The 26,128-nt window shown below is 48.6% G+C and overlaps 1 protein-coding gene across 5 annotated transcripts in view; it reads left to right on the top strand.

Moving 5' to 3' along the window:
- The first annotated feature begins 2,597 nt into the window (after nt 1-2,597).
- CAMKK2 (calcium/calmodulin dependent protein kinase kinase 2) overlaps nt 2,598-26,128 on the top strand; it is a 48,452-nt gene continuing 24,921 nt past the window's right edge. Inside the window, exons 1-6 of one of the 5 annotated variants that reach the window (XM_041728507.1) lie at nt 2,598-2,849; nt 18,596-19,085; nt 22,988-23,035; nt 23,719-23,772; nt 24,501-24,552; nt 24,914-25,047. In XM_041728507.1, the coding sequence (XP_041584441.1) occupies nt 18,639-19,085; nt 22,988-23,035; nt 23,719-23,772; nt 24,501-24,552; nt 24,914-25,047 (735 nt within the window). In that variant the 5' untranslated portion in view covers nt 2,598-2,849; nt 18,596-18,638. Of the gene's footprint in view, nt 2,850-4,789; nt 4,980-18,595; nt 19,086-22,987; nt 23,036-23,718; nt 23,773-24,500; nt 24,553-24,913; nt 25,048-26,128 lie in introns of those variants that run through there. The other 4 variants (XM_041728505.1, XM_041728509.1, XM_041728508.1 and 1 more) reach the window with 4 other exon arrangements.

The following is a 26,128-nucleotide window of genomic DNA, read 5'->3' as shown; positions in this document are numbered from 1 at the left end:
TCACTTTATACAGCTGTGTGTGTGTATATCTAAGTTTCTGCCTATTAGTTATAGTGTTCTAATAAAACCTAGACAATTTAGTAACATGATATAAACCTATAAAATTATGTATTTTAACAAGTAACAGGAAAAGACATCAACCAATATGTATTTTGGTTTCTTTAGTAAAGCAGGGGTTACCAAACTATTGCTTACATGGGTTGAATCTGGCATGCCACCTGTTTTTATATGTCCTGCTAAGAAGTTTATGCATTTTTAAATGGTTGAAGAGAAATCAAAACAATAATATTTTGTGACATGTGAAAATTATATGAAATTTAACTTTCAGTGTCTATAAATAAGAGTTTTATTGGAATACAGCCACACCCATTCATTTGTCTATGGTTGCTAGAATGGCAGAGCTGAGAAGTTGCAACAGAGACCACATGACCTGAAATTCTAAAATATTTAATATCTGGCCCTTTACAGATAAAGTTTTCTGACTCCTGACATAGAGTCAGAGATGTTCAAAATGTTCCCCAGCAGCCTCAATACATAGTTTTGAGGAGAAAATAGCAAAATATAGAAAAATACAGAACTATGCATCCACCATTCAGAATTGACTTGACATTTCACCATTTGCTTCTAATTCCTTTAAAAGTAAAAGGCAGGGATCCCTGGGTGGCGCAGCGGTTCGGCGCCTGCCTTTGGCCCAGGGCGCGATCCTGGAGACCCGGGATCGAATCCCATGTCGGGCTCCCGGTGCATGGAGCCTGCTTCTCCGTCTGCCTGTGTCTCTGCCTCTCTCTCTCTGTGTGTGTGACTATCATAAATAAATTTAAAAAAAATAAAAGTAAAAGGCATGAAACTGTCCAACATTTCTTATGCTCCCTGTCTTTATTTTCTGTCCCTACGTCCATCTTTGTGGCAGATTGTCATGAATTTAATTGACACTCAATCCCCATTGACCTTTAAAAAAAACACTAGGCAAGCAGGTGTCTGTGAACAAGATAGACTATGTGGGGTTTTAAAATACAAATTTTACATCTTATTGTAGTCTGTACCTTGCTCCTTTACTCAGCATTCTGGTTTGAGGATCTTCCCACGTGTGTACAAGTAGATCTTTTTTTTTTTTTTTAAGATTTTATTTATTTATTCATAAGAGACACACAGAGAGGCAGAGACATAGGCAGAGGGAGAAGTAGGCACCTCACAGGGAGCTCGATGCAGGACTCGATGTGGAACTCTGGGATCACACCCTAAGCCAAAAACAGATGCTCAACCGCTGAGCCAACCAGGCGTCCCTGTACAAGTAGATTTAATGTATTCCTTGGAACTATTGCATAGTATCCCATCATTTATCCAATCAAATAACACATTTCATTTATCCATTCCCCCCATGAACAGTAGGAAGGTTGTTTCTGGGCTTTTACTGTTACCAACCAAGGTGTCCGTGGTGAGTAACATCAGAAATGGGGGTCCTCTTACCCAAAGCTCTCAACTGTTGGTCAGCACGTATATACCAGAGGATCTAAACTGAAGGGTCTGGAAATCCATCCAGTAAAAAGGACTTTTTTTTTTTTTTTAAAGATTTTATCTTATTTATTCACGAGAGACACGGAGACAGAAGCAGAGGGAGAAGCAGGCTCCACGCAGGAAGGCTGATGCAGAGCTCGGTTGCAGGACCGCGGGTCATGACCTGAGCCAAAGGCAGATGCTCAACCACTGAGCCACCCAGGTGCCTCTAGCACAAGAGGACTCTGAACCTTTCATTACTTTGGCCCTTGATTCCCGTCTGGACTCTTGATTACCTTTTGGCTCCTTGGCAGGGTCAGCGAAACATGCCCTGGGTACCTTTTGGGTCAGGACTGAGTTCGAGAACCATCTAAGGTCGGCAGGTCAGACCTTTGAGATCTTCTTTCTCCCTCCTGCAGCGCCGCTCCCCAAACACACTCTTAAGGTTCCGGCAAAGGAGGGCGCCCCAAAGGGGCGGAATGTTTGTGAAGAATATATTGTTTTGCACAAAAAGCATCTAAGTAGCCCTGGGGGAAGGCCAGAAGTTCATTGTTTCGGGTAGTTTTGTACATCCGGGTGGAGTGGATGTGGGAAAGGAGCCGAGTTCCCCGGCCTTTGGGGCGGGCCCCGAGCCCGGGTCCGCGGGGAGGCGGGCAAGGAAAGGGGTTCCCCTGAGTGGGTGGGGACCCGAGGTCCAGGCCGCATCCACCGCCCGGCGCCCGGGGCAGAGGCCGCAGCCTCGGGACGGGAGCTCCGCCGCTCTGCCGACTCGGGGGACTCCCCGCCACCCAGCCGCCGCCGCGCGGTCCCCGCGTTTGGCCAAACAAAGCGAGAGCTGCCGGCGCGCCCCGCCCGCCCGCCCGCCCGAGGGTGTCGCCGCCGCCGCCGCCGCCGCGGGGAGCGCCCGGCCAGGTGCGCGCCGCGGCCCGGAGCGAAGTTGCGGCGCCGCCTCTCGCCCCCCGCCCACCGGGGCGCTCGGGTCCGCGCGGCTCCGCGGCTTCCCGGCCCCGCCCCACTTCCCCTCGCCCCCGCCTCCCCCCTTCCCCCGCCCTCCGCCTCGCCGCTCCTTTCGGCTCCGCCGGCCCCCGTCACTCCCCCCCTCCCCGGCGCGGGGCCGAGCCCGCGGGGACGCGCCGACGGCGGCTCGGCGCCCGGGTTTCCAGCGGCCGCGGCCAATCCTCGCGCAGCCCGCGGCGGCGTCGCGCCCCAGCGAGACCCGGCGGCTCCTCCCGCCCCCGGCCCCCCTGCGCGCGCCCGCCGGGGCCGCGGAGAGGAGCGCGCGGCCGCGCCGAGCTGAGCGGAGCCGAGCCGGGGGCGCCGAGCGCGGGAGGCGGCGGCGGAGGCGCGGAGCCCAGGTGAGCTGCGGGGAGCGGGGCCGCGGGCCGGGGCGCCCTTGCCCTGTCGGGGCGGGGACCGCTGCCGGGATTGCAGACAAAGCCCTGCGGCCGGCCCCGGATTCCCTCCACCGAGGGCACCCACGTGCACCGTCCCACGCCCCGCCACGTGGGGGGGACCCGGCCCCCCGGCGCCCCGGCGCCCCTTCCCCCGCGTCCTCGGAGCGCCCGGGGCCTTGGGGTGGCCGCCTAGGCTGGGCCGCGCCTGGCCGGGGGGAGAGGGTGGCAGGGGCGGTCCCGGAGTTTGGAACCCGTGTCCCCCGGGGCCGGGGCAGTCAGGCAGGGATCTCGGAGGCGGCCTAGGCCCACCTTTTCGCGTTTGACAGGTAGGGAAGGCTACGGAGTGCAGGGACGGAGAGGGCCACCGGACTCTGAGCACCCCACCCCCGCACCCCCTTGTCTTGGGGGCAAACCCAGGCCCTGGGTAGGTTGGACCGACACCAGGGGGCAGGACCCTGGATCAGCAGTTGCGGGGCCTGGGGACCTTTGCCTCTCTTCGTTGGCCCTCTGCTTCCGCCCTCCGGAACCTCACTGGCTGGTCCTTTTGACCTAAATTTACCTCCGGACCGCAGCTCTTGATGAGTGCGGAGACGTGCCTTCACCTGCCCCTTCTGCTTGACTGTTGGGGACGCGGGGTTTCTGGGCCCAGCCCCGGGAGTCTGGGTCTTGGTGCCTGCCTGGAATGCCATGCTGTGTAGCCTCGAGCTCTTCCTGCCCCCCCCCCCCCTGCACTGCCCAGTTTGGGAAGCGGGGTGTTTTCACAGCTCTGCCAGCCACCCTCAGCCACCCTGCTGCTCGCACTTGGCCCTGGGGAGGTTGCACTTTAGCTTCTCCTGTCTCCTCCAGAAGGTTGGGGTGGAGGGATGTGGGGGCGGAGCGCGGGCGGGGGGTGGGGGGGGCGGACTCAGTGCTCTTAGTGAGAGAGGAGCTCTCTGGCCTGGGGTGGGGACATGTAGTGTCCATTTTCATAAAGGGAACTTCAACCTTCCTCAATCTGAAAGTCCCTACAGCCTTAGAGATAGAAACTTCAGGTACCCTAGAGTGATACTGTCACCACACCCCTTCCCCTAGCTCTGCCCCCAGGGGAGAGAGGAGAGGGTAGCTCTCTCCTCATAGGCTCCCACATACTCAGGGGGGAGGTAGGGGCAGTAACAAGGGGAGGGCTTTGGGAGAGTTAGCCCCCTCCTCCTAAACCAATACACAGAAACATGCAATTTAAGAATGAACAGTGTTCATGCTATGCAAATGCAGCTTCTTGGCGAGCCCCAGCACCTCCTTCCAGATTGCTCATCATAAGCCTTTCCTCTATAGAAAGCAGGTATTCATAGTGAGAGCGCAGTGAATTTTTGTAATAAAAAGTAATAGCCATCATTTGATGAGCCCCTACACACTGGACTATGTGTTGCATTTATTATCTTATTTAATGCCTACCAGAATCCTAGGGGGCAGAGATTTTTATTCCCATTATAGAGATGAGGAGGTCAAGGGTGGAAACAATTCTGCCGTGTTGCTAGGAGTTAGCCTCATTTTATAGAGGGGTCAGAGAGGCTAAGCAGCTTGCCCAGGGTCACACAGCCAACCCAGGCATGTCAGGCTCTTGAGCCTGTGCATTTTATCATCTATCCTAGAGCAGTCCATTGCAAGGCTGCCCTCCGTTTTTTGAGGGGCCCAGAATTGTTTACTAAGCCAGCTTAGAAGGACACGGATCTAAGTGGGCATGGTGCTGATGCTTATTAACTTGGGCTTGTCTTTGCTCCCCTCCCAGGTTCTTAGTGGGCTAGTAGCCAAACATATTCACTAATACCTTTGCAGTAGTTCTCATCAGGGACAGTCCCACCGTCCTGGCAAGCATTTGAAAAAGTGCCTGGTGCCTTTTGGTGTCACAGTGATGCTGAGCACTTCTGGCTTTGGTGGGCAGGAGCCAAGGATGCCAAATGTCCGGCAAGCAGGCCAGATCCATGCCAGACATGAAGAAGTGTCCTGCCCTGAATGCCAGGAATGCCTCTGTTGAAAAACACTAGGAGGAAGAAGTGTGCTGGGAATGATGGAAGCACAGGGCAGTGGAGTTTCTGGAGAAATCTCTTCTGGCTGGTATGAATCCAGGAAGCTCCCAGAAATAAGTGTTGTTTGTGCTCAGCCTTGAGGGATGGGCTAAAAAACAAAAGGGCAAGGGGAGATTGGATGGGAATAAGAGGGGAAGGGTCTGACCTAGCAGAGGGAACTTCCTGCAGTAACCCAGAGTTCCCCCCTTGAGAACCTTAACCTAGATCCAAGCTGGACTACTGGGTAGGGAGACTGGGTGGGGTCTCAAGAGGAACTGGGTGGGGCAGACCAAGCCTATTTTCAAGGCATTTTGACTCAGATTTTAACGTGGGATGCAGAGTCATCCTCATCCCATCATGAACTCATTTAATGGAAAGGCTCAGAGAAAGCAGAGTACTGTAACTTGGTTAGGGTCCCTCACAACCTTTTCTTCTGCATGCCGCCTTCTGGTTCTTATTTCTTTTCCCAATCCTGGAAATTTGAGGCAAGTGCTATTTCAGATTGTCCTTTGGGTCAGAGGTCCTTGTGTTACTATATTTCCCTAGATGTTTTGCTTTCCCAGTTAGCTACCCCCTTTCGGTTACAGGACCCAGGTGTGGGGTTCAGGCATGCCTGGCTCCAGATGCTGCCATGGCCTTCTCCCTCATTTCTGTGCATTCTTTCTTGGAAGTTAAGGAAATTGCAGCTCTCTTTTGGAATGGTCTTTTCTTTCAGACTGTGCTTGTTACCTTATTGACATCTTAATATGTGACCCTTTGTATCTGGCTTCTCTTTCTTGGAGTGTGAATGTTTTCAAGGTTCATCCATGTTGTAGAATGTATCAGTGCTCCTTTCTATGGTTGAGTAGTATTCCCTTGTATGGATAGACCCCATTATGTTTATCCATTTACCAGTTGGTGGACACTGGCTTGTTTCCACCATTAGATTTTTTTTTTTTTTAGATTTTATTTATTTATTTATTTGAGAGAGAGAGAGAGAGAGAGAGAGAGAGAGAGCATGAGAGACATCACAAGCAGTGGGGAAGGGTAGAGGGGGAAGCAGAATCAAGGCCAAGTGGGGAGCCTGATGCAGGACTCAATTCTAGGGCCCTGGGATCATGACCTGAGCCGAAGGCAGATGCTTAACCCCTTAACCAACTGAAACATCCAGGTGCCCCACCATGAGTGTTTCTTTCTTTTCTTTCTTTTTTTTTATTATTTTATTATTTATTATTATTATTTTTTATTATTCATGAGAGAGAGAGAGAGAGAGAGAAGCAGGCTTCACACAGGGAGCCCAACGTGGGACTGGATCCCGGGTCTCCAGGATCATGCCCTGGGCTGAAGGTGGCGCTAAACCGCTGAGCCACCCGGCTGCCCCACCAAGAGCATTTCTTAAGGCCACTTTGAGTATTCCTCTGCCTTCTCAGCCCCCAGTTAATAAATCTCTGGGCATAAGACATTATTTTGTGTCTCTGTTTGCAGAGCTGGTGGTGGTGGTGGTGGTCGAGGTGGTGGAAGGGAGGGTCTCTGAAATCAATTGGTGAACAGTTTTCAAGACTCCTTCTATCTGGCCCACTCTGGCTCCGCCACAATATTCTTGCTTTCTCGCAAAGCCCAGTGCCCCCAGGGTCAATGCACAGGTGTGACATGTGTGATTTTCAGGGAGAGAGTGAATTTCATCCAGTTCCGTTCTCTTCAGTCATGATGATTTGTTCAATGTATGTCCTCATGTCATCTTCGGGCATATATTTTGTGAGACTTTTTCTAGATAAGTAAACCCACAAGGTAGAGAAAGCTTCACCAGACAGATGGAGCCCTCACCCTGTGACCAGGCGTGGAGTCAGCTCAGTCTCCGGACAGCTCAGCTAGAAATACTTATCTGGAGGAAATCAGAAATCTAGCAAAAACGGAGCTGGGAGGAAGCCCAGAGAAGAGCAGCCCCTCGGTGGCCCCTTCCGTTTCACAGTCACAGCCGAGTGGGTGGGACACAGAGAGGAGAGGAGAACAGGGTCTTCGGGAGTGTTGACTGTGAGCCAGTTTTCATACAGAAGATGGACTCAAGTTACCCTCTCGCTAGGCTGCAGCGGTTCCATTTTACAGATGAGAAAATCAAGGCCCAGGCCCCTGGGATGTGCATAGTTTCCCAGCATGCCTCCTAATCCTGTGTTCTCTGGTCTTCCTTGCCTTCTTATGCTGGCAGACGATGCTGATTTTCTCATGGGCATAGAATAGACTAGATTAGACAAGACTGGACTAGAATCTCTCTTCTCCAGGAGGGTATGGCTTTGCTCTCTGAAAAATAAGATTTTAAGTGATTATCTTTTCTTCCTTCCCTGATTGGATCCCTTCCTCAACACAACCAAAAATTGGGTATAATTCAAAGGAGGTGGATGCTGTTACTCATAGGTAAGACCTGTGCCCTGGTGTTCCCTGTTGGAGACGTTAGTGGCCAAAGTGGGGGAGGAGCGATTTCAGCTGCCAGTGTTTTTTCTGTTTCCATCGTGTTGGTGGTGGTGCTGCTAAACTTTTTTCTTCAATTAGGAAACATTTTAAGCATAGAAAAAAGCCAAGTTTTGTTTTGTTTTTTTGACTGGCTCATGTTTTTTTGGAAGGCCGGATGGAAACAGGGCAGAGCAGGACGCTGTGTTTCTCTTAAGTGCTGGCTCTGGAACCCTGATGATATGTCACTGAACTGAACCCACACTTTTTGGGGGGGCTGGTGACAAGCTCTGCCTAGACTTGGTCCCTGCCCCCAGAGAGCTCCCAGGTGAGTAGTTTGTGAACTCTTGGGGGGTGCTTTGGCAAAGAGAAACAATTCTAGCATTTTCGCCTTTGAAAAGGAGAGAAAGAACATTCCAAGAGTCTGTGTACCCCCACCCCCAATCCTGAAAGCTGCTGAGCAACTATTTTTATGTTGTCTCTTTTTATCCCATTGGCTTCTGTAAATAGTTGAGAGATGGCAGTTGCAGAGATAAAAATGCTTATCTCAACCTGGAGAGGAGAAAGGATGGTCCTGCAAGGAGATGCCCCCTTACCCCTCTCCTGGGCCGTGGTCTGGTATGAGGGGCATGAGGTAGGAGGTGAGTGGATGAGGGAAGGGGCATCGTGGGTGGTGTCTGAGATAAGGCTCTGCTGGAGAAATTTCAATGGGGAGCCAGTGGTTCGGATGGGAGCAGGGTGTGGAAGAAAGAACACCTCCCTGACAGGAGGTTTTTTTTTTTTTTTTATGATAGTCACACAGAGAGAGAGAGAAGCAGAGACACAGGCAGAGGGAGAAGCAGGCTCCATGCACCGGGAGCCCGACGTGGGATTCGATCCCGGGTCTCCAGGATCGCGCCCTGGGCCAAAGGCAGGCGCCAAACCGCTGCGCCACCCAGGGATCCCCCTGACAGGAGTTTTAACAAGTACATTAGGATGTTGCCATTGAGGTTTCTGAGGAAAAGAGATTTTATGTAGATTCATCTCAGACAATTCTCCCAGCTTCTGTGTCCAAGTGTGGGGGACAGGGTTGGTCCTGCAGAGGCAGAGCCAGCTCCCAGCCCCTGCTCACCCCTGAAATTATATGCACACTTTAATTTAAATCTTGTGAAAAGTGATGCATGTGGACAAGAGTTAGAGGGGACGATGAAAAGAGTAAAGTTAGCATATGGAATTAGAGATGAAAATTTGTGTTCTAATATAAAGTAAAGCCCGTTGAGGGGCTCGAGCTTGCTAGCTGTGGAAGTGCTTTCTCAGCAGCCTCTGTTCAGGGAGCATTTGGTGTGTGCAGGAGAAGGGATGTGCACTTGGTCACCATGTCTCACCTCTCTTTGGTTTACAGCTGTGCTTTCCCAAAGCGCTGTGTGATTTTGGGCAAGTCAGTTGGACTCTCTGCCTCAGCTAACCTCGCCAGTGAAATAAGCATGATAAGTGTACCCGACTCATACGGTTTTCTTTTTTTTTTTTTTAATTTTTTTTTTAAAATTTTTATTTATTTATGATAGGCACACAGTGAGAGAGAGAGAGAGAGAGGCAGAGACACAGGTGGAGGGAGAAGCAGGCTCCATGCACCGGGAGCCCGATGTGGGATTCGATCCCGGGTCTCCAGGATCGCGCTCTGGGCCAAAGGCAGGTGCCAAACCGCTGCGCCACCCAGGGATCCCCTCATACGGTTTTCTGACAGTTAAATGAGACGATACATGCTAAATGCTCAGAATAGTGCCTGGCACTCGGCAAGCACTCCCTCCAGAGGGCTGGCTGCCATCTAACGCCACTGTGGTTACTGCTACGACGATGCATTTTTTTCTTTTAGATTTTATTTATTTATTCATGAGAGACACACAGAGAAAAGCAGAGACACAGGCAGAGAGAGAAGCAGGCTCCATGCAGGGAGTCCGATGTGGGACTTGATCCTGGAACTCCAGGATTGCACCCTGGGCCAAAGGCAGGTGCTCAACCGCTGAGCCACCCAGGCATCCCCAGTGATGCATTTCTTGCATTGAAAGTGCTAGTCCCTGTCTTTCCTTCACTCTGTCCTGTTCATTGGTCCTTCCTTTACCCATCCTTGATTTTTTTTAGGATTAAAGGAAAAAAAAAAGACTTTGGAAGTTCTGATTTCTGCCTATCAAGGTGCAGATTGTCTGGTTACCAGGGGACTTGCAGCTGCCTGGCAATTTGGCCTGGTTGAGAGCCTTATGGTGTAGAGAACTGTTGGTCTGGCAGGGAGCTTAGTGGAGAAGCTTTGTCAATCAGTTCTAATTCTTCTCCTTGGTTGTAAGTGACAGAAAATCAGTCACAAACTAACTTAAGCAAACAAAGGGAATTTATTGGCTCATGTAGTTAAAAGCTTCTAGTGTATAAGGGCTTCAGGCATGGCTGGATCCAGGTACCCAAAGAGTGTCTCTGGCCTCAGTTCTTCTCTATCTGTTGTCTCTTTTCTCTCTCTGTCAACTTCATGCTAAGACAGGGTTCTCCTCAGCCTCTGATAAAATGTAGAAATACATCCTTATTGCTAAGTCCCACAGAAAGAGACATTCTCAATACTTCTGCCAAATCCTAAAATGAGACTTGGTCGTCTGACCTGAGTCACACATCTCTCTTGAATCAGATTTCTTGACCAGAGCAATTCATGCCTGATTGACCAGTCTTGAGTCAGATAGGAATATGAAGTTGATTTACAGACAGCTTCATGGAGTCACCTTTCACAAAAAAATAATGATTTCCCAGATGTAGATCAGGCTGCTGTTATTAGACTAAAGGAACATAGATTCTAGGCCAACTAAAGAAAATGTCTGAGGAGCCTTGGGAGTGATATAAACAATGGCCTCTAGCCAATATTTACTGAGTGCCAACAGTGTTCTGGAAAGTTCTAGGCTCTGGAGTTGATCAGTAAACAAAAAGGGCAAAGCCACAGCTCTCACAAGTTAAGTCAGGCTGATTGTCTCTATTCCCAAATCTGTGCCTTTCTTTTCTGACCATCCTAGGACTCCATGTCTTTGTTCTCCCCTCTCAAGCAGGTTGAGGTCTTAAGAAGTCAGAGGCATAGGCTGTATGCTCCTCTTTGTTAGAGATTTTGCCCAGCCTGGACTTTATTTAGGATGCAATATGTGGACACTGCAAGGCTGTACTTTAACTTTTAGCCTCTTCTTGAAAAACTCAGACCAATTTTAGCTTTTCCTGGAACTACTGCTTAACTTTGGGCAAATCAGTAAATCTTTCTAAACATTCGTTTTCTCATTGGTGAAATGAAAAATGGCTGGAGCAGGTGACCACCAATGTGTGCTCTATTTAGCACTGACATCTGATGCATCTCCAAGCAGGGCCCATGGGGGTGAGATAGGTCAGGAGCTATGGAAAAAGGGGATGGGCGTGTGACATGCACTCAGCCTATCCTCCGTGTTGGGGAGGCAAGTACGGGGGTGGTGAGGACTGCGGCATGTGGGTAACTGTATCTCCTGTCCAAAGCTGCGGTGCATTGTTGCCAGGAGAGAATACAGGTCTGGTGCCATTGGAGTGACTTCAAGAGACTCTGGAAATGTTGACTTTTATCTGAAATGTCCCAGCTTTAAAATATTGACATCTCATTCAAATAGTTTTAGACACAGGGTAGGCCAGGCAAAATATGTTGGTGGCCAGGTGTCATCTGAGACTCACCATTTGCACCTTTTTTGCTCTAATGGCTGTGATGGGGACAGGGTCTCTGCATGCGAAAACCAGAATTGTCCCTCCTGCTGTGTGCCAAGGGAGGGCCTTTGTCTCTGGGGAGACAGTTTCTGTGCCTCCAAACTAAAGAGTGCTCAAGGACAGACATTTGTAAGAGTTGGTGTCACTGAACTGATAAGACTTTTTTTTTTTTTAAAGATTTTATTTATTTATTCATGAGAGACACACACATATATATATAGAGAGAGAGGCAGAGACACAGGCAGAGGGAGAAGCAGGCTCCATGCAGGGAGCCTGATGCGGGACTTGATCCCGGGACTCCAGGATCACGCCCTGGGCTGAAGGCAGGCACTAAACCGCTGAGCCACCCAGGGATCCCCTGATAAGACTGTTTGGCTGGGCCAAGGCTGGAATCTGGAATATTCCTGCTGGCATCACCCCTTAGCACTGTGTTCACCAGTCCAGCTGAGCGCCCCCGGGGCTCTTGCTCTTGCATTGGGAAACACCTCTGCATCTGTGGCTTCTGAGGCAGCTGGCTTCTCTGGGTGGGTGGGAGCTATGTTGGTTTGCTAGGGCTGCCGTGATGATGTACTGCACTGTGTGGTCTCACAGTCCTGGAGGCCCAGCCTCCCGTCTGGGGAGGAGGGGGTGGTGCCTCTTGCTATTTCCTCCAGTATTCCCACGTCTTTCCTGCCTTGGGGCCTTCTCAGATGCTCACTCCTCCTGCTACAAGTTCTTGCCCCCTCAGCACCTGTTCACGCTATAGGTCTCAGCCTAAATAGAATTTCCTCAATCGAGACCTTACTTGATCTGGCCCCACCCCCATTCAGATCTAAAGTGGGCCCTCTGTTCTCTTTTTTTTTCTTTTAAAAAAGACTTATTTATTTGAGACAGAGAGAGAGAGAGCAAGAGCAAGGAGAGGGGTAGAGGGAGAGAGAACCATCAAGCAGATGCCCCATTGATCTCAGAGCCTCAGATCCTGAGATCATGACCTGAGCCGAAATCAAGAATTGGCTGTTTAATGGACTGAGCCACCCAGGTGCCCCCTCTTTTTTGTTTTAAGATTTATTTATTTGAGAGAGAGAGGGAGAGCACGTGTGCATGTATGGGAGGATGGGCAGAGGGAGAGGGAGAGAGAGAGAGAATCTCAAGGAGACTCCATGTGGGACAAGGGGCTCAATCCCATGACCCTGAGATCATGACCTGAGCTGAAATCAAGAGTTAGCTGCTTAACCAACTGAGCCACCCAGGTGTCCCCCCATCTTCTCTTTTATCTTGTCCTGGTTTCTCCTTGTTTGTACTTACAGAGTCATTTGTGTACCTACTTTTTTTTTAAGGTTTTATTTTTATTTATTTTAGAGAGAGGGAGAAAGCTTGTGCACACCTACTTGTGATCACAAGCAGGGGGAGGGGCAGAGGAAGAGAGTCTCAAGCAGACTTCCCACTGAGGCAGGAGGAGGTAGCAGCTGGTCCTACTCTTATCCCTCTATCCCACCCTTATTGTGTCTGAGAAAAAATTCATTAATTGTGTTCCTGTCTTGGTTTCCCTGTCATGACTGTGAGATCATGACCTGAGCCAATACCAAGGGTCAGACACTCAACTGACTTAGACAACCAGGTATCCCATGTACCTACTTTTAAGAAATGACATCTGTTTTGTGGACCACGTAGTAGGTCCTCAGTAATTACTTGAAAGAACAAATGGGTGAGTGAATTTCCTTTAGGACCTCCCTGGGCCTCAGTTTCCCTACGTGAGAGAAGATGTGGCTGCCCAAGCCTGTTATCCCAGGGAGGACGTTGTCTCTGGCCTTGGCAGTATCCTCATAGCTATCTGGGGACCTTTTTGACCTTTTTTTTTTTTTTTTAATATTTTGTTTATTTATTCATGAGAGACACACAGAGAAAGGCAGAAACATAGGCAGAGGGAGAAGCAGACTCCCTGTGGGGAGCCCGATGCAGGACTTGATCCCAGAACCCTGGGATCACAACCTGAGCTGAAGACAGACGCTCAACCACTGAGCCACCCAGGTGCCCCCCAGGACCCTTTGTTATCCCATGGTGCTGGGGACCTCAGGGAGCAAGCCCTTGCAGGGTAATGTGCCTTGGGTTGGGGCATGTGCCAGGGGGCACACTTGCTGGCTGCTTGCTGCGCTGGGATCCTGTGGTGCTTCTGCATTTGGTGAGCAGGCACAGGTTGGCAATAGGCCCCAGGAAATGGGAATGCACTTCCTAGAGGCCTGTGCCACTTGGCTTCCTCGCAGAGGAAGGAGCATTTCCCTTCATCCTGGCCAGGAGCCTGCTCCATCTGCTTCAGGAAAGGTCTGGTTGCTTTGTTGAGCTACCCTGTGAGAGGTGGGGGAGCTTGGGGCTGCTAGCCCTGGGGGGATGGGGAGGTCTTCAGGAGGAGGGAGAGGACATAGGTTTTGGGCAGGAGGCTCTGGGGAGAGGGCTCTTGGCATTTTGTCAAAACCAAGCAGTTTTGCAGAAAGCCCCCCACGCCCCCATCACCACCGGAAGGCATGCTTAGCATCCTCTCCCTTGCCGAGAGCCTGTGGAGATCAGATGACCCAAGCAGAGTAGTTAGCATACTTGCTGCATGATAAGTGCTTAATTGATTGTTTAGCTATTGCTGTTGTTATGCAAACCATTGTGTTCTTTTGATTTTTTTTTTCTCCTGGGCAGAGTGTTGATAGGTTTTATCAGATCTTTATAGAGCCTGTGACCTTGTAAGGTCTATTGCCCCCCAAAACCATCTGAACATTGGCTTGGACTCTGTAGGGGTTAGTGGTGGAAGATCGTCCTCCTCAGGCTGAATGGCTGGCTGGCCTGTCGGGACTCGCTGGAGACCAGGGGACTCTAGATGGTCTTGAGGCACTGAGGTCTGGGTCCTCTTTCCTGAGACCTGCACACACCTACGCCTCCGGCATAGAGGCCCTCATCTCCTCTCCTGCCTCCTCCATACCTCAAGGGCCAAAGCCCTGGCCAGACACCAGCTTGTCAAGGAGACTGATTAAAAGCAGCTTTGCTGGGGGCAGATGGCTTGGTGTCCTTGGCCTGGAGTGAAGATCGATAAGCAATTGTTTTCTTTTCTTGGCAAGAAAAAAATTCTCCATTAACTTTCTCAGGTGCTGCCAGACTAATTTTCTTTTCAGGAACTCTGCAGCCCTGTCAAAGGTGGCTCTGGGAGGGAGGACAGGCCACTGCCCTGGGGGCGGTAGGATCCTAATGGCCAGGGCGATGGAACCCACACAAGAGCAGGCTGGCTGGCTTGGACATCAGTACTTTGTAGGAACATTCTGGAACCCAGCCTAGCAGGTAGTAGGCATTCAATAGGTAATTGTTGAAAGAATAGATTTTGGTCATGTAACCATGTACCAGACATACTGAGTATTTAGCTCATTTAATCCTCCTGTCTATCTGGTGACTGCCCATTTTATTGATTAGAAAACCGAGGCTGAGGGAGGCTAAGTCATTTGTACATGGCGAGTCCAAGCATTGGAGCTTCAAGGGCCCTGCTTTTCCTTTCCTGGGGAAAGTGTAACATAATAACAAGCTGGGCCACAGACCCTTGAACTTCTGTTGGATTCTTTCAGTGATAGGGAAGCCAAGATAGGAACGCAGTGCTTTGTTCCTCAGACACAGTAAGGGTGGGATAGAGGAATAGGAGTGGGACCGGCTGCCACCTCCTCCTGCCTCAGCCCTCTAGGTTTATCATCTTAATTCCTATTATGGTTACAGTTAACTTCTTTGTTTCAATAATTCATTTCTGAGGGTGTCTGACTGGCTCATTTGGTGGAGCATGCAACTCTTAATCTTGGGGTTGTGAGTTTGAGCCCCCGCATTGAGTGTAGTGATTAAAATTTTTTCTTTTTTTCTTTCTTTTTTTATTAAAGATTTTATTTATTTATTCATGAGAGACACACAGAGAGCGAGAGGCAAAGACACAGGCAAAGGGAGAAGCAGGCTCCACGTAGGGAGCCCGATGTGAGACTTGATCCTGGGATTCCAGGATCACGCCCTCGGCAGAAGGCAGGTGCTAAACCGCTGAGCCACCCAGGGATCCCGCCCCCCAATTTTTTTTTCTTTTAAAGATTTTATCTATTAGAGAGAGAGAGAGAGAGAGAGCTCCTGTGCATAGGGGGTGGGGCAGACTCCCCACTGAGCAGGGAGCCCAACCTGGGGCTTGATCCCAGAACCTCAGGATCATGACCTGAGCTGAAAGGCAGATGCTTAACTGACTGAGCCACCCAGGTGCCCCAAAAATAAAATCTTAAAAGAAAAAAAAAAAGAATTCGTTTCCAAAGAGTTTGCACATGGTACCCAATGGAAAGTTAGTCCTTCCCACCCTGTCCCCTTATTTCTGCAACCATTTGTTTGTTAACCATTTTCTTATATACCTTTCTTGGAAATACGCTGTCGCATATACAGTTATTTTCACATGTATGGCTTTTTTCAACCCCTGTACCAAAACAGCAGTATACTAATGCTTTGGTCTTTTTTCCACATAACACTGTGTGTTGAAGCTAATTCCTATCACGCTGTGTAGAGTCACCTCTTTTAAAATAAATGCATGGTTTTCTCCTGGAATACCATGTACCTCATTCTTCTTTACTCAGTCCCCTGTGGATGGTCATTTCAAGCCACACTACCAGAAGACATTTTTCACATGTGTAAGGTTGTCTGTAGGATAAATACTCAGGTGTGGAATTGCTAACTCAAAGGTACGTGCATTTGGAATTTTGTCAGATATTAGTGAATTTCCTTTCATGAGGATGGTACCAATTCATACTCCCCATAGCCTCACCAAAATAGTGCTATATTACATTTTTGTCTTTGCCAATCTGATGGTTGGAAAAAGTAGTAATTCCTTATAGTTTTATTATTATTTTCTTAATTTTGGTAAATAAAATACACATAACATGAAATTTACCACTTTGGCCATTTGTAGGTATACAATTCAGTGACATTAGTGACGTTCACAGGGTTGTTCAGCCACCACCATTATGTTTTCCAGGACTTTTCATCACCCCAAACTGAACTCTGTACCCCATAAATGATGACTCTCTTCCCTTTCCCTTTCCCTTCATCCCTGGTAACTCTCTCTCTTCTGTCTGTATAATATTGTCTATTCTAGGTCCCTCATATTGTTGCAATCATACAGTATTTGTCCTTTAATATTTGGCTTGTTTGACTTAGCATGTTTTCTGAGTTCATCCATGGTGTAGCATGTGTCAGAACTTTATTCTTTTTTATGGCCGAATAATATTCTGTTGTATGAATAGAACACATTCCATCCACAGCTGATGGACACTTGGGTTATTTCTACCTTTTGACTGTGCATAGCACTGACAGGAGCAAGAGTGTATATGTATCTGTTTGGATTCCTACTCTCAATTCTTTCAGGTATATACCTGAGAGAAGAATTGGTGGATCATATGGTAATTCTACAGTTAACTTGTTGAGTGTAGTTAACTAGACCATTTCATTGTAGTTTAAATTTGCACTTCTCTTCCTATAACTAAGGCTGAGCATCTTATCACGTGATGGGTTTCTTTGTTGCTCTTTTACCGTGAACTCTGTGTTCATAAATTGTGCCTGTGTCCAAGCTAGGACGCTGCAGTGATTTTGCTAATGCTTTTCTCATCCCATCCACCTACCTTACCGTCCAGATTGCCGGACACAGAAGCTGTTTCATAAATACTTCTTACAGGACTATCCCTAAAAGGCAAGTGGCGTTTCTCTGCCTCTCATCCAAGTCCTCCAGGAAGCACTGGCTTTCTATTCCCATCTGCACCTTCCTCTCTATCCCCTCACTGCCACACAGTGTCCTCAAGAGATACCCTTTTATTCATTCATGAAATCTCTCTACTCCACACCCCTGTTTGCCTGGTAACATTGTGATGTGGGTGATCAGTATGGAGCTGCCACCATTGGCATCCGTGGATGTACTCTCTGAATCCTACTGGCACCTGTGACATTTGTCCAGAAGAATTTGTCAAATACATGAAGCAAAGGTTAATAATCTGTCCTAGAGACAGAAGGAATTGACAGTCTAAGACAGCATCAGCCTTTTTTTTTTTTTAATTCATATAACATGAACGTCACCATTTAAAAGTGAACACTTCAGTGGCACTTAGTACGTTGAGAATTTTGTGCAGTCACCACCTCTGTTTAATTCCAGAACATGTTCATCACCCCAGGAGACCCTGTACCCATTAGCAGTTACTCCCATTCTCCCCAACACCTCCTCAGTCCTAGGCAATTACTAATCTACTCTCTGTTTCTATGGATTTGCCTGCTCTAGAAATTTCAAATAAATATACATACGTGACCTTTGGGGTCTGGCTTCCTTCACTTAGCATGATGTTTTTGAGGTTTACCCAGATTGTAGTAGGTGTACATCATTCCTTTAAGGGCTGAATAATTTTTCATTGTGTGATTAGACCACATTCTGTTTATCCATTCATCTGTTGATGGATATGTAGATTGTTTTTCCTTTGGGCTACCCAGAATAGTGCTATTGGGGTACATACCTAGAAACAGAATTGCTGGGTCATGTGGTCATTCTTTGTTTAGGTTTTTTGAGGAACTGCTAAGCTATTTGATGTCAACTTCTTTTTTTAAATATGTTTTGTGGGACTTGAACTGGTGACCCTGAGATCAAGAGTTGCATGCTCTACCCTCTGAGCCAGCTAGGTGCCCCAGTGTCAACCTTTTGACTTCATGTTTGCCTTATGCCTGGCAGGCACCAATTAGGGTGCTGAATTAGGAAAACATTAAATAATAAGTATGTGGGGCCCCTTGATGGCTCAGTGGCCGAGCATCTATCTGCCTTTCGCTCAGGTTGTGATCCTGGGATCGAGTCCCGCATCAGGCTCCCTGCGGGGAGCCTGCTTCTCCCTCTATGTCTCTGCCTCTCTGTGTCTCTCGTGAATAAATAAATAAAATCTTAAAAGTAAATATGTTAAAAAGGCGGTGGTGGGGGCTGGTGGGGGAGGACAGGCAATTCAAGTCCCAAACCCCATTTTACTTATTCATTTTATTTTTTATTTTTAATTTTTTAAAAAGATTTTTTTCACCCATTCATGAGAAACACAGAAAGAGAGAGACAGATACACAGGCAGAGGGAGAAGCAGGCTCCATGCAGGGAGCCGGACGCGGGACTCCATCCCAGGACTCCAGGATCACGCCGGAGCCAAAGGCAGACGCTCAACCGCTGAGCCACCCAGGCTCCCCCAAATCCCGTTTTAGCAGCAATTGGCTTGAGCTGAAAGTAGCTGCCACCTCTGTAGGGGGCAGGCGTACTCTATTTTGGGGTTTTCTCATCCTTGGTTCCTACCCAGATTGAGTTTGGAATTCTGCTGTACGCGAGGAGGGGCTTTTCAATTAAGGAAATATGTTCTGTATAGACTTAAGATCCTGTGCCATCAAGTTTTGCCAGATATTTTGAGGAAGTGGGCTGGAGGCGGGTCGGAGGAGCTGCCGGGGCAGGGGGCGGGCAGGGGGCGGGCAGGGAGCCGCTGACCCTTCCTCTCTCCGCAGGTGGCGCGCTGCTGCCGGATGGGAGTGCCCGGGCCCACGCACCATGTCATCATGCGTCTCTAGCCAGCCCAGCAGCGACCCGGCCGCCCTCCAGGATGAGCTGGGGGGTGGCGGCGGCAGTGAAGGCCAGAAGCCCTGTGAGGCCCTGCAGGGCCTCTCGTCCCTGAGCATCCGCCTGGGCATGGAGTCCTTCATCGTGGTCACCGAGTGTGAGCCGGGCTGCGCGGTGGACCGCGGCCCGGGCCGGGACCGGCCCCCGGAGGCTGAGGGCCGCAAGGTGGCCCTGGACGCCTCTGCCTCGGGGTCTCAGGCCCGGCCCCAGCTGTGCAGTCGCAAGCTCTCCTTGCAGGAGCGGTCCCCGCTGGACGCGAACGGCCGCTGCGCCCACCCGGTCCTGCCCCACTCGCCTGTGGGCTCCCCGCAGTCCTCGCCGCGGCTGCCCCGGCGGCCCACGGTCGAGTCCCACCACGTGTCCATCACGGGCATGCAGGTGTGTGAGCTGGCCCGGCCGGCCGGGCCTCTGTGGAGCGGGGCTCTCCCAGAACATGGATTTGAGCGGTGACCCCGGGAGCCCCAGGGCGGGTGGGAAGTGAGAGTGGAAGAGGAGGGCAACAAAGGGGCCAGGATGGAGCCTGTTACCATCGTGGGCGACTCGGGCCCCATCTCTGGGGAGCCCTGTTTGACAGCATAGAAAGTTCTGTACCTCAGAGTGATCCCGATTGAGAGCCAGGGGAGCTGGTGAGGGCTGCTGGGAGTGGGTGACCTGCCCTGAGAGTGGCCCGGGAAGTTCTGGGGCCACAGAGAGCCTCTGGCAGCGATGCAGGTGCTGGTGACCAGGAGTTGTGCTGGGGTAGGGGTGGGCGAGAGGCCTTCCCGCCTCACAGCAGGGTGCCAGGCCCTGCTCTCAGCACTGTCTGCATATTTCTCATTTGATTCCTACTGGAAACTTCTGAGAGGTGGGTTAGAACTCCAAGCCCCACTAGGGCTCACCAAGGCCCTGCGTGTTCTGCCCCTGTCCCATCTCCTGCCTTTCTGCCACCGACTCCCAGGGCTCCATCCACGTTGCCTTCTTTGTATTCCTCAGATACCCACCCCCATTCCCTCCATTACCTTTACCCCTGCTGTCCTCTCTGCTTGGAACCTCTCCCTGTCTTTGCAGGGCTGTCTTCTTCTGACAGCCAAGTTTCAACTCAAATGTCTCCTCCTCTGAAGAGCCCCTCTGACCACCCTCTGTAAGCAGCCTCGGCCCCAGCCCATCTCCACTCTGTCACCCTGTTGACACAGCACTCATCACAGATGTGTGTCTGTTGGTTTTGGCTTGTCTCCCCAGCTAGAACGTAAGCTCAGAAGGAACAGTTCTGTCCACCATCATGTCCCCAGCGTCTTGCACAGTACCTTGCACATAGTAGGAGCACAAAAATATTTGTTGAAGGAATGAATTTAATTGGGAGAAGCATGGACGTAGAGAATGGCTTTCTAGAGAGGCTGATAATATAACTATATTTTTGAGGGCTAGGTAGGACTTTCATAACTGGAGAGAGTTCAGTGCAGGGGAATGCACAGCATGAGTAAAGGCCCAGAGGTAAAAGGCAGGATGTGGGGGGAAAGGGCAATCTGGGGTTCAGCTAGTTAAAGAATAGGGCCCACGTGGGGAGCACCACAGCAACAGAGCTAGAGGGAGAATTTAGGTTTATTTCAGTTAGAATTGAGTCAGCCTAGAGAAATAGAGACACACAGCCCCTTCACCACCACAACAATAGGGCTTATTTATCATGTAAAATAAATCTTGAAGTCAGCATTTGGGACCCATTTGGTTCTTTTGTTGTCCTTAAAACCTCGTGGTCTCAAGATGGCTGCTGTGACTATAGCCATTACAATTTCATTCCAGACAGGAAGAAGGAGCAGGGAAGAAGAGCAAAAGTCATCTGCCTCCTAAGTCAGTCCTTTTTTCTGGAAACTCTACCCAACAACTTCTGTCTACCTCCTACTAGCCAGAACATAGACATGTGGCCACCCCTGGCTATAAGAAAGGCTGGGAAATGCAGACGTTGCCATCTAGTTCTCCATTTATAAGGAAGAAAGGAGAGCCTGGTATTTGGTGGACAACTAGGCGACTCTGCCAAGGTCAGAGGAGTGGAGTCAGGACTTGACCCTGGAAGTGTCAGGGGCTAATAGGATTAGAGTAGAATCTGGAAGATGAATTCAGCAACATTTGGGGCTTGGATTAGGGGCAGCGAGACCTCTTAGGTCAGCTCTGCAGGGCCCCACTTCTGCCTGTCACATCCTTCTAGGACTAAAGGGAATGAAATCAACACTGGAAAGAAACAGTGGAAGTATCCTAAAATGTCCCCTGGTGAAGGGAGGGCTTTGTGAGCCGAGGAGTGCTATACAGCAGGTCAAAAGATGCAGGTCTCTGTGTACACACTGACATGGAACTGTCTCCAGCGACGTTGTTGAGTGAGAAATGATCTAGTGTGACATCTTTTATGCCCCTGCAAACCCCATCCCAAAACAATGCTCTGTATTTTCAACAGGTGCATGTATGCGTGCATTTACATAGAAAAAGGCCTGGAAGTTTATGCACCAAACTGATACCAAGGTTTGGGGAAAGGGTTAGAATTGGGGTGGGGGGGTTCAGGGGAAGTGTTGGGCTTATGTGTAACACTTCGAAGGGTTATTTTCTATCATGTTTCTTTTCTCAGTTTTATTTCATCTATCACCTAACATTTCTTCCTTAATTACACTGAGGTATAACTGAAGTAAAACAGTGCACATATTTCAGGTGTACAATATGATCAGTTCTGATAATGTATACATCTGTGAAACCTTCACCCCAGTCAAGATCACAGACGTTTTTGGGCACACCCGATGACACATTCCTCCCCCTTCTTCCCCTTTCCCAGGTAACTGCTGACCTGCTTTTTAGTATAATAGATTAGTTTGCAAGTTCAAGAACTTTCTGTAAGTGGAATCATCTAGTATGTACTCTTTTTTTTTTTTTTAACTTAGCTTCATTGATGACCTGATGATTTCGACATTTGTCCATGTTGTCGTCTGTTTCCTTTTGATGGCTAACTAGCATTCCATTGTCTGCAATGGACCACTGTTTGTTTATCCGTTTACCTGTCAGTGGACATTTGAGTTGTTTCTAGTGTTTGAGTATTACAGATGAAACTGTTTCAAACATTTGTCTACAAGTCTTTGCATGGGCACAAGTTTTCACACCTCTTGGATGAACAGCTAGGACAGAATGGCTATGTCCTAGAGAGGTGCTTGTTAAGAAACCACCCAACTGTTTTCCGAAGAGGGTGCACCATTTTAAATTCCTACCAGTAGTGCGTAAAGCTTCTCTGTGCCCTATATTATTCTGACAACACTTGGTATGATCAGTCTTGGATTTTAGCCAATCTAATGGGTCTGGTTTTAGTTTACATTTCCTTGATGAGTCATGATGTTGAGCCTTTTTTTTTTTTTTTTTTTTTTGAGCCTCTTTTCATGTGCTTATTTGAGCACTTGTATCTCTTCTTTGGAGAAATCTCTTCAAATCTTTTGCCCATTTTTAAATTAGCGTGTTGTTAGTAATATGTTATAGGAGTTCTTTATCTGTCTGAATGCCATTCTGATGTGTTTGCAAATAGTTTCTCTTGGGCTGTGGCTTGCCTTTTGTTTCCTTAATAGTGAGTATCTCAAAGAGCCAAAGTTTTATTTTTTTAAAGAGCTCAGGTTTTATTTTATTTTTTAAAAGATTTTATTTATTCATGAGACACACAGAGAGAGAGAGAGACAGACAGACAGAGACACAGGCAGAGGGAGAAGCAGGCTCCATGCAGGGAGCCTGACCTGGGACTCCATCCTGGGTCTCCAGGATCAGGCCCTGGGCTGAAGGCGGCGCTAAACCACTGAGCCCCACGGGCTGCCCAAAGAGCTGAGGTTTTAATTTTGATGAAATCCAGTTTATCATTTGTTTCCTTTTGTATTGGTACTTTTTGTATGAAAAGAACCTTTGAGAAACCATTAAGAAACCATTCTCTGCCCCATGGTCACTCAGATATTCTCCACTTATGCCACTTTATGTTTTTATAGGACAACATGGTCCTTAGACAGGATTACTTGTTTAATTAAAAATCAGCATTTTGGGAACACTTCTTAAACATGGATATTAAAAGAGTACATACTGTATAATCACATTTTTACAATATACTAAAGCTGTTCTGTTAGCAGTCAGGATAGTGGTCACCGTAGAGAGAACCCAGTGTCTGGGAGATGCTCCTGGGGGACGGGCAGTATTCTCTTTCCTGATTTGGGTCCCAGTTCATGTGTTTGTTTTGTGAAAAATGTATCGAGCTGCAAACCTACAATTCATATTCTGTGTGTTTCCACTTAACTCTCCAGGATTGTGTACAGCTGAATCAGTACACGCTAAAGGATGAAATTGGAAAGGTAAATATCCCAGGAGCCAGACTGGTTTTCTGCATCTACCGAGAATGTCTCAGATATGATGGAGGGAACCCGCTAGAGCTGGGGGTGGGAAGAAGCCCTTGGAGGCAAGATTGTGGGGGAAGGTTTTGTCATTAGTGGTCCATCTGGTTTATTTTCTTTCTACAGCATATTAATGTGTTTCCACAAAAGCTCAGACAGCTTTGAGGGAATTCCATATCACCAACATTAGTGGGTTTTTTTTTTCCCCTTCTAAGGTGCTCTCACATCTATTTTTGCTTTTATTTCAGCCAATGGGCAGTATCTTTGCAGGGGTCAAAACTTCAAATGCCAAAATAGAAAGCAAGTGAGTAATATAAATGAGCAAAGCATGCTAGGTCTAAGGCAGTAGGGAGTGGTGAGGACTATGGCAAACTGTTAACATGTGGAAATGATTATAGGTCCATATGGCCAGATCTTCTGATTTTTTTCAAAAGAAGCTGAGAATTTAGATTTTTATATCTGATCTTTCTGTTTTTAAATACTAGCGATTAATTCAAACTTTCTAAAAACTGCAGATGCAACAAAATGTAATTGCAGAGCTGATTTGGCCAGTTGGCTGCTGGTTTGCAGCCCCTGTATTAGGGTCCTCATTTTGCAGATTGTAACTTCTAGACAGTATGTAATGGGCGTCTCCCTTTATCCAGGGCTCCTATGGTGTGGTCAAGTTGGCCTACAATGAAAATGACAATACCTATTATGTGAGTATCCACATCCCCCTCCCCGCCCCCACTCTTGTCCACTGCAAAAGCCTCCTTTCCAGAACTTGGCTTTCTGGAAGATTTTCTTTGCTCTGGTTTCATTTTATTCTTAGGTCATTTCCTTTTGTGTATTAGGAAGGAAGTGGTGTTCCCCTTATACAGATAGGGAAATGGGGAGGCAAAGTGATTGGGTCAGAAAGAAAATGGATAAATTCAGCAAATGTTTCATATCTTTACTCTGGGCTATCATTTCTACATCCTTCATAGCACCCAGAACCAGGTGGTAGTGGGACAAACTGCCCTTGTAGCTGAGGCTTTAGAGTCAGTCCAGTGTGGGTTCAAATTCTGGCTCTCACATCTGCCAACTGTGTGTCCTTGGCCAAGTGACATAACACCTGAACCTCACTTGGCCCATGTGTAAAACAGCCAGTCCCTCGTCCATCCCTGCAGCTCACTAGTGTCTTGATTCAGTTGTAGCAAGTCCCAAAGCTTGTGGGCCCAACCAGGAGAGCTGACTTGGAAACTCAGAAACACCCTCAGGGCTGGGAGGGACCCTGGCATCCAGCCTCCAGGCCACCTGCAGCTGCTTGACCCACTCTGATGGTGAAGCACTCAGTCCTGAGGCCATCAGGGCTCCAAGAGCTTTGACAGGCCTAGAAGCAGAGGGAACTCTCCCTCTACCAAACTCTCCATGTTAATCGAGATGTGGGGTCTTTTCTCCCTGGCAGGCAATGAAAGTGCTGTCCAAAAAGAAGCTGATCCGACAGGCAGGCTTTCCACGTGAGTTTGGTGGGCCAGGCCTTTATTCTTAGGTGCTGGGCTGGGATGTGACAGAGAAGATCCCATTGCATGGTGACCCCTGCAGGGAGTGTCTGGGTAGAGGTCCCAGAGACTCCTGTCACTATGCCCTGAGGAATGGGGTGGGAAGGAGGGGACAGAAAGCTGATCAAGGAGCTTGGATCTCTAGCCTCACTCATTTCTAGCAACAGAGGAGACAGGTGAGGAGCCACTTATCGCCCCTGGTGGCCTCAGCCACTCCAGCCCTGCCGAGACCCCCTTGCTTGGGTTGTCCCAACTCCAGCTGCCATTTGCAGGGGAAGAGCTGTTTGCCCTGATACTGGAATGGGCTTGTCTCCTCCAGGTCGTCCCCCACCCCGAGGCACCCGGCTGGCTCCTGGAGGCTGCATCCAGCCTAGGGGCCCCATTGAGCAGGTGTACCAGGAAATCGCCATCCTCAAGAAGCTAGACCACCCCAATGTGGTGAAGCTGGTGGAGGTGAGCTGGGGGGACAGGGAGGAGGGAGGCAAGAATGGTAACTGTCTAGGCCCAGCTCTGTTGTTACCCAAACGCCGCACCACTGGTTTCTAGGGAGAGCCATGATAGTTTTAACAGCTCTTGCAGGGCTGACTAGTAGTTACTGCTCCACATTCCTTCACCCCTGTTCTTTCATGTTATCCTCACCCTCTCTAAGACTATTTATTACTCCCATTTTACAGATAGAGAAATTGAGGGGAAGGGGGATACAGAGACTTGTCCTTTATCCATTTTTGTTTTTGGAGCTTTTGTATGTATGTGTGTGTGTGTGTGTGTGTGTGTGTGTGTGTGTATGTGTATACATATATAGACATACACACAAATGGGTGTGGCTGTGTTCCAGTAAAACTTTATTTACAAAAAAACAGGCAAAAGGCCAGATTTGGCTTTTATGCTATACTTGCCATACCCTGTTCTAGATCAGCAGGTCTCACAGTTTTTGGTCTCAAAATTCCTTTATGCCCTTCAAAATTATTGAAGACTCCAAAAAGGTTTTGCTTATGTGGGTTGTGTTTATTATTTGCCATATTAAGATTTAAAACTGAGAAATTTAAAAATTGTTTATTCATTTAAAAACAACAGTCCCATTATATGACAATATATTTTTATGAAAAGTAACTCTATTGTCTGAAAAAAATATAAAAAGAGTGGCATTTACATTTTTTTAAGATTATTTATTTTATAGAGAGATGGTGAGAAAGAGAGGGAGTGTGGTGGGGAGGAGCAGAGGAAGAGGGAGAGACAGTCCCAAGCAGACTCTGTGCTGAGTGTGGAGCCCAGTGTTGGGCTCGATCCCGGATCTTAAGATTGCTACCTGAGCTGAAACTAAGGGTTGGATGCTTAACCACCTGTGCCACCCGGGCACCCTAGCATTTTAGGTAAAAATTTTTGTAAATTTTTTTTTAAGATTGTATTTATTTATTCACGAGAGACACACACACACACAGAGAGGTAGAGACACAGGCAGAGGGAAAAGCAGGCTCCATGCAGGGAGCCCAATGTGGGACTTGATCCCGGCTTTCCAGGATCATGCCCTGGGCTG

This window comes from Vulpes lagopus, chromosome 14 (assembly GCF_018345385.1).
Source record: "Vulpes lagopus strain Blue_001 chromosome 14, ASM1834538v1, whole genome shotgun sequence".
NCBI lineage: Eukaryota > Metazoa > Chordata > Mammalia > Carnivora > Canidae > Vulpes > Vulpes lagopus.
The sequence above is the reverse complement of the archived record's forward strand: the minus strand, read 5'-3'. Positions and strand labels throughout refer to the sequence as shown.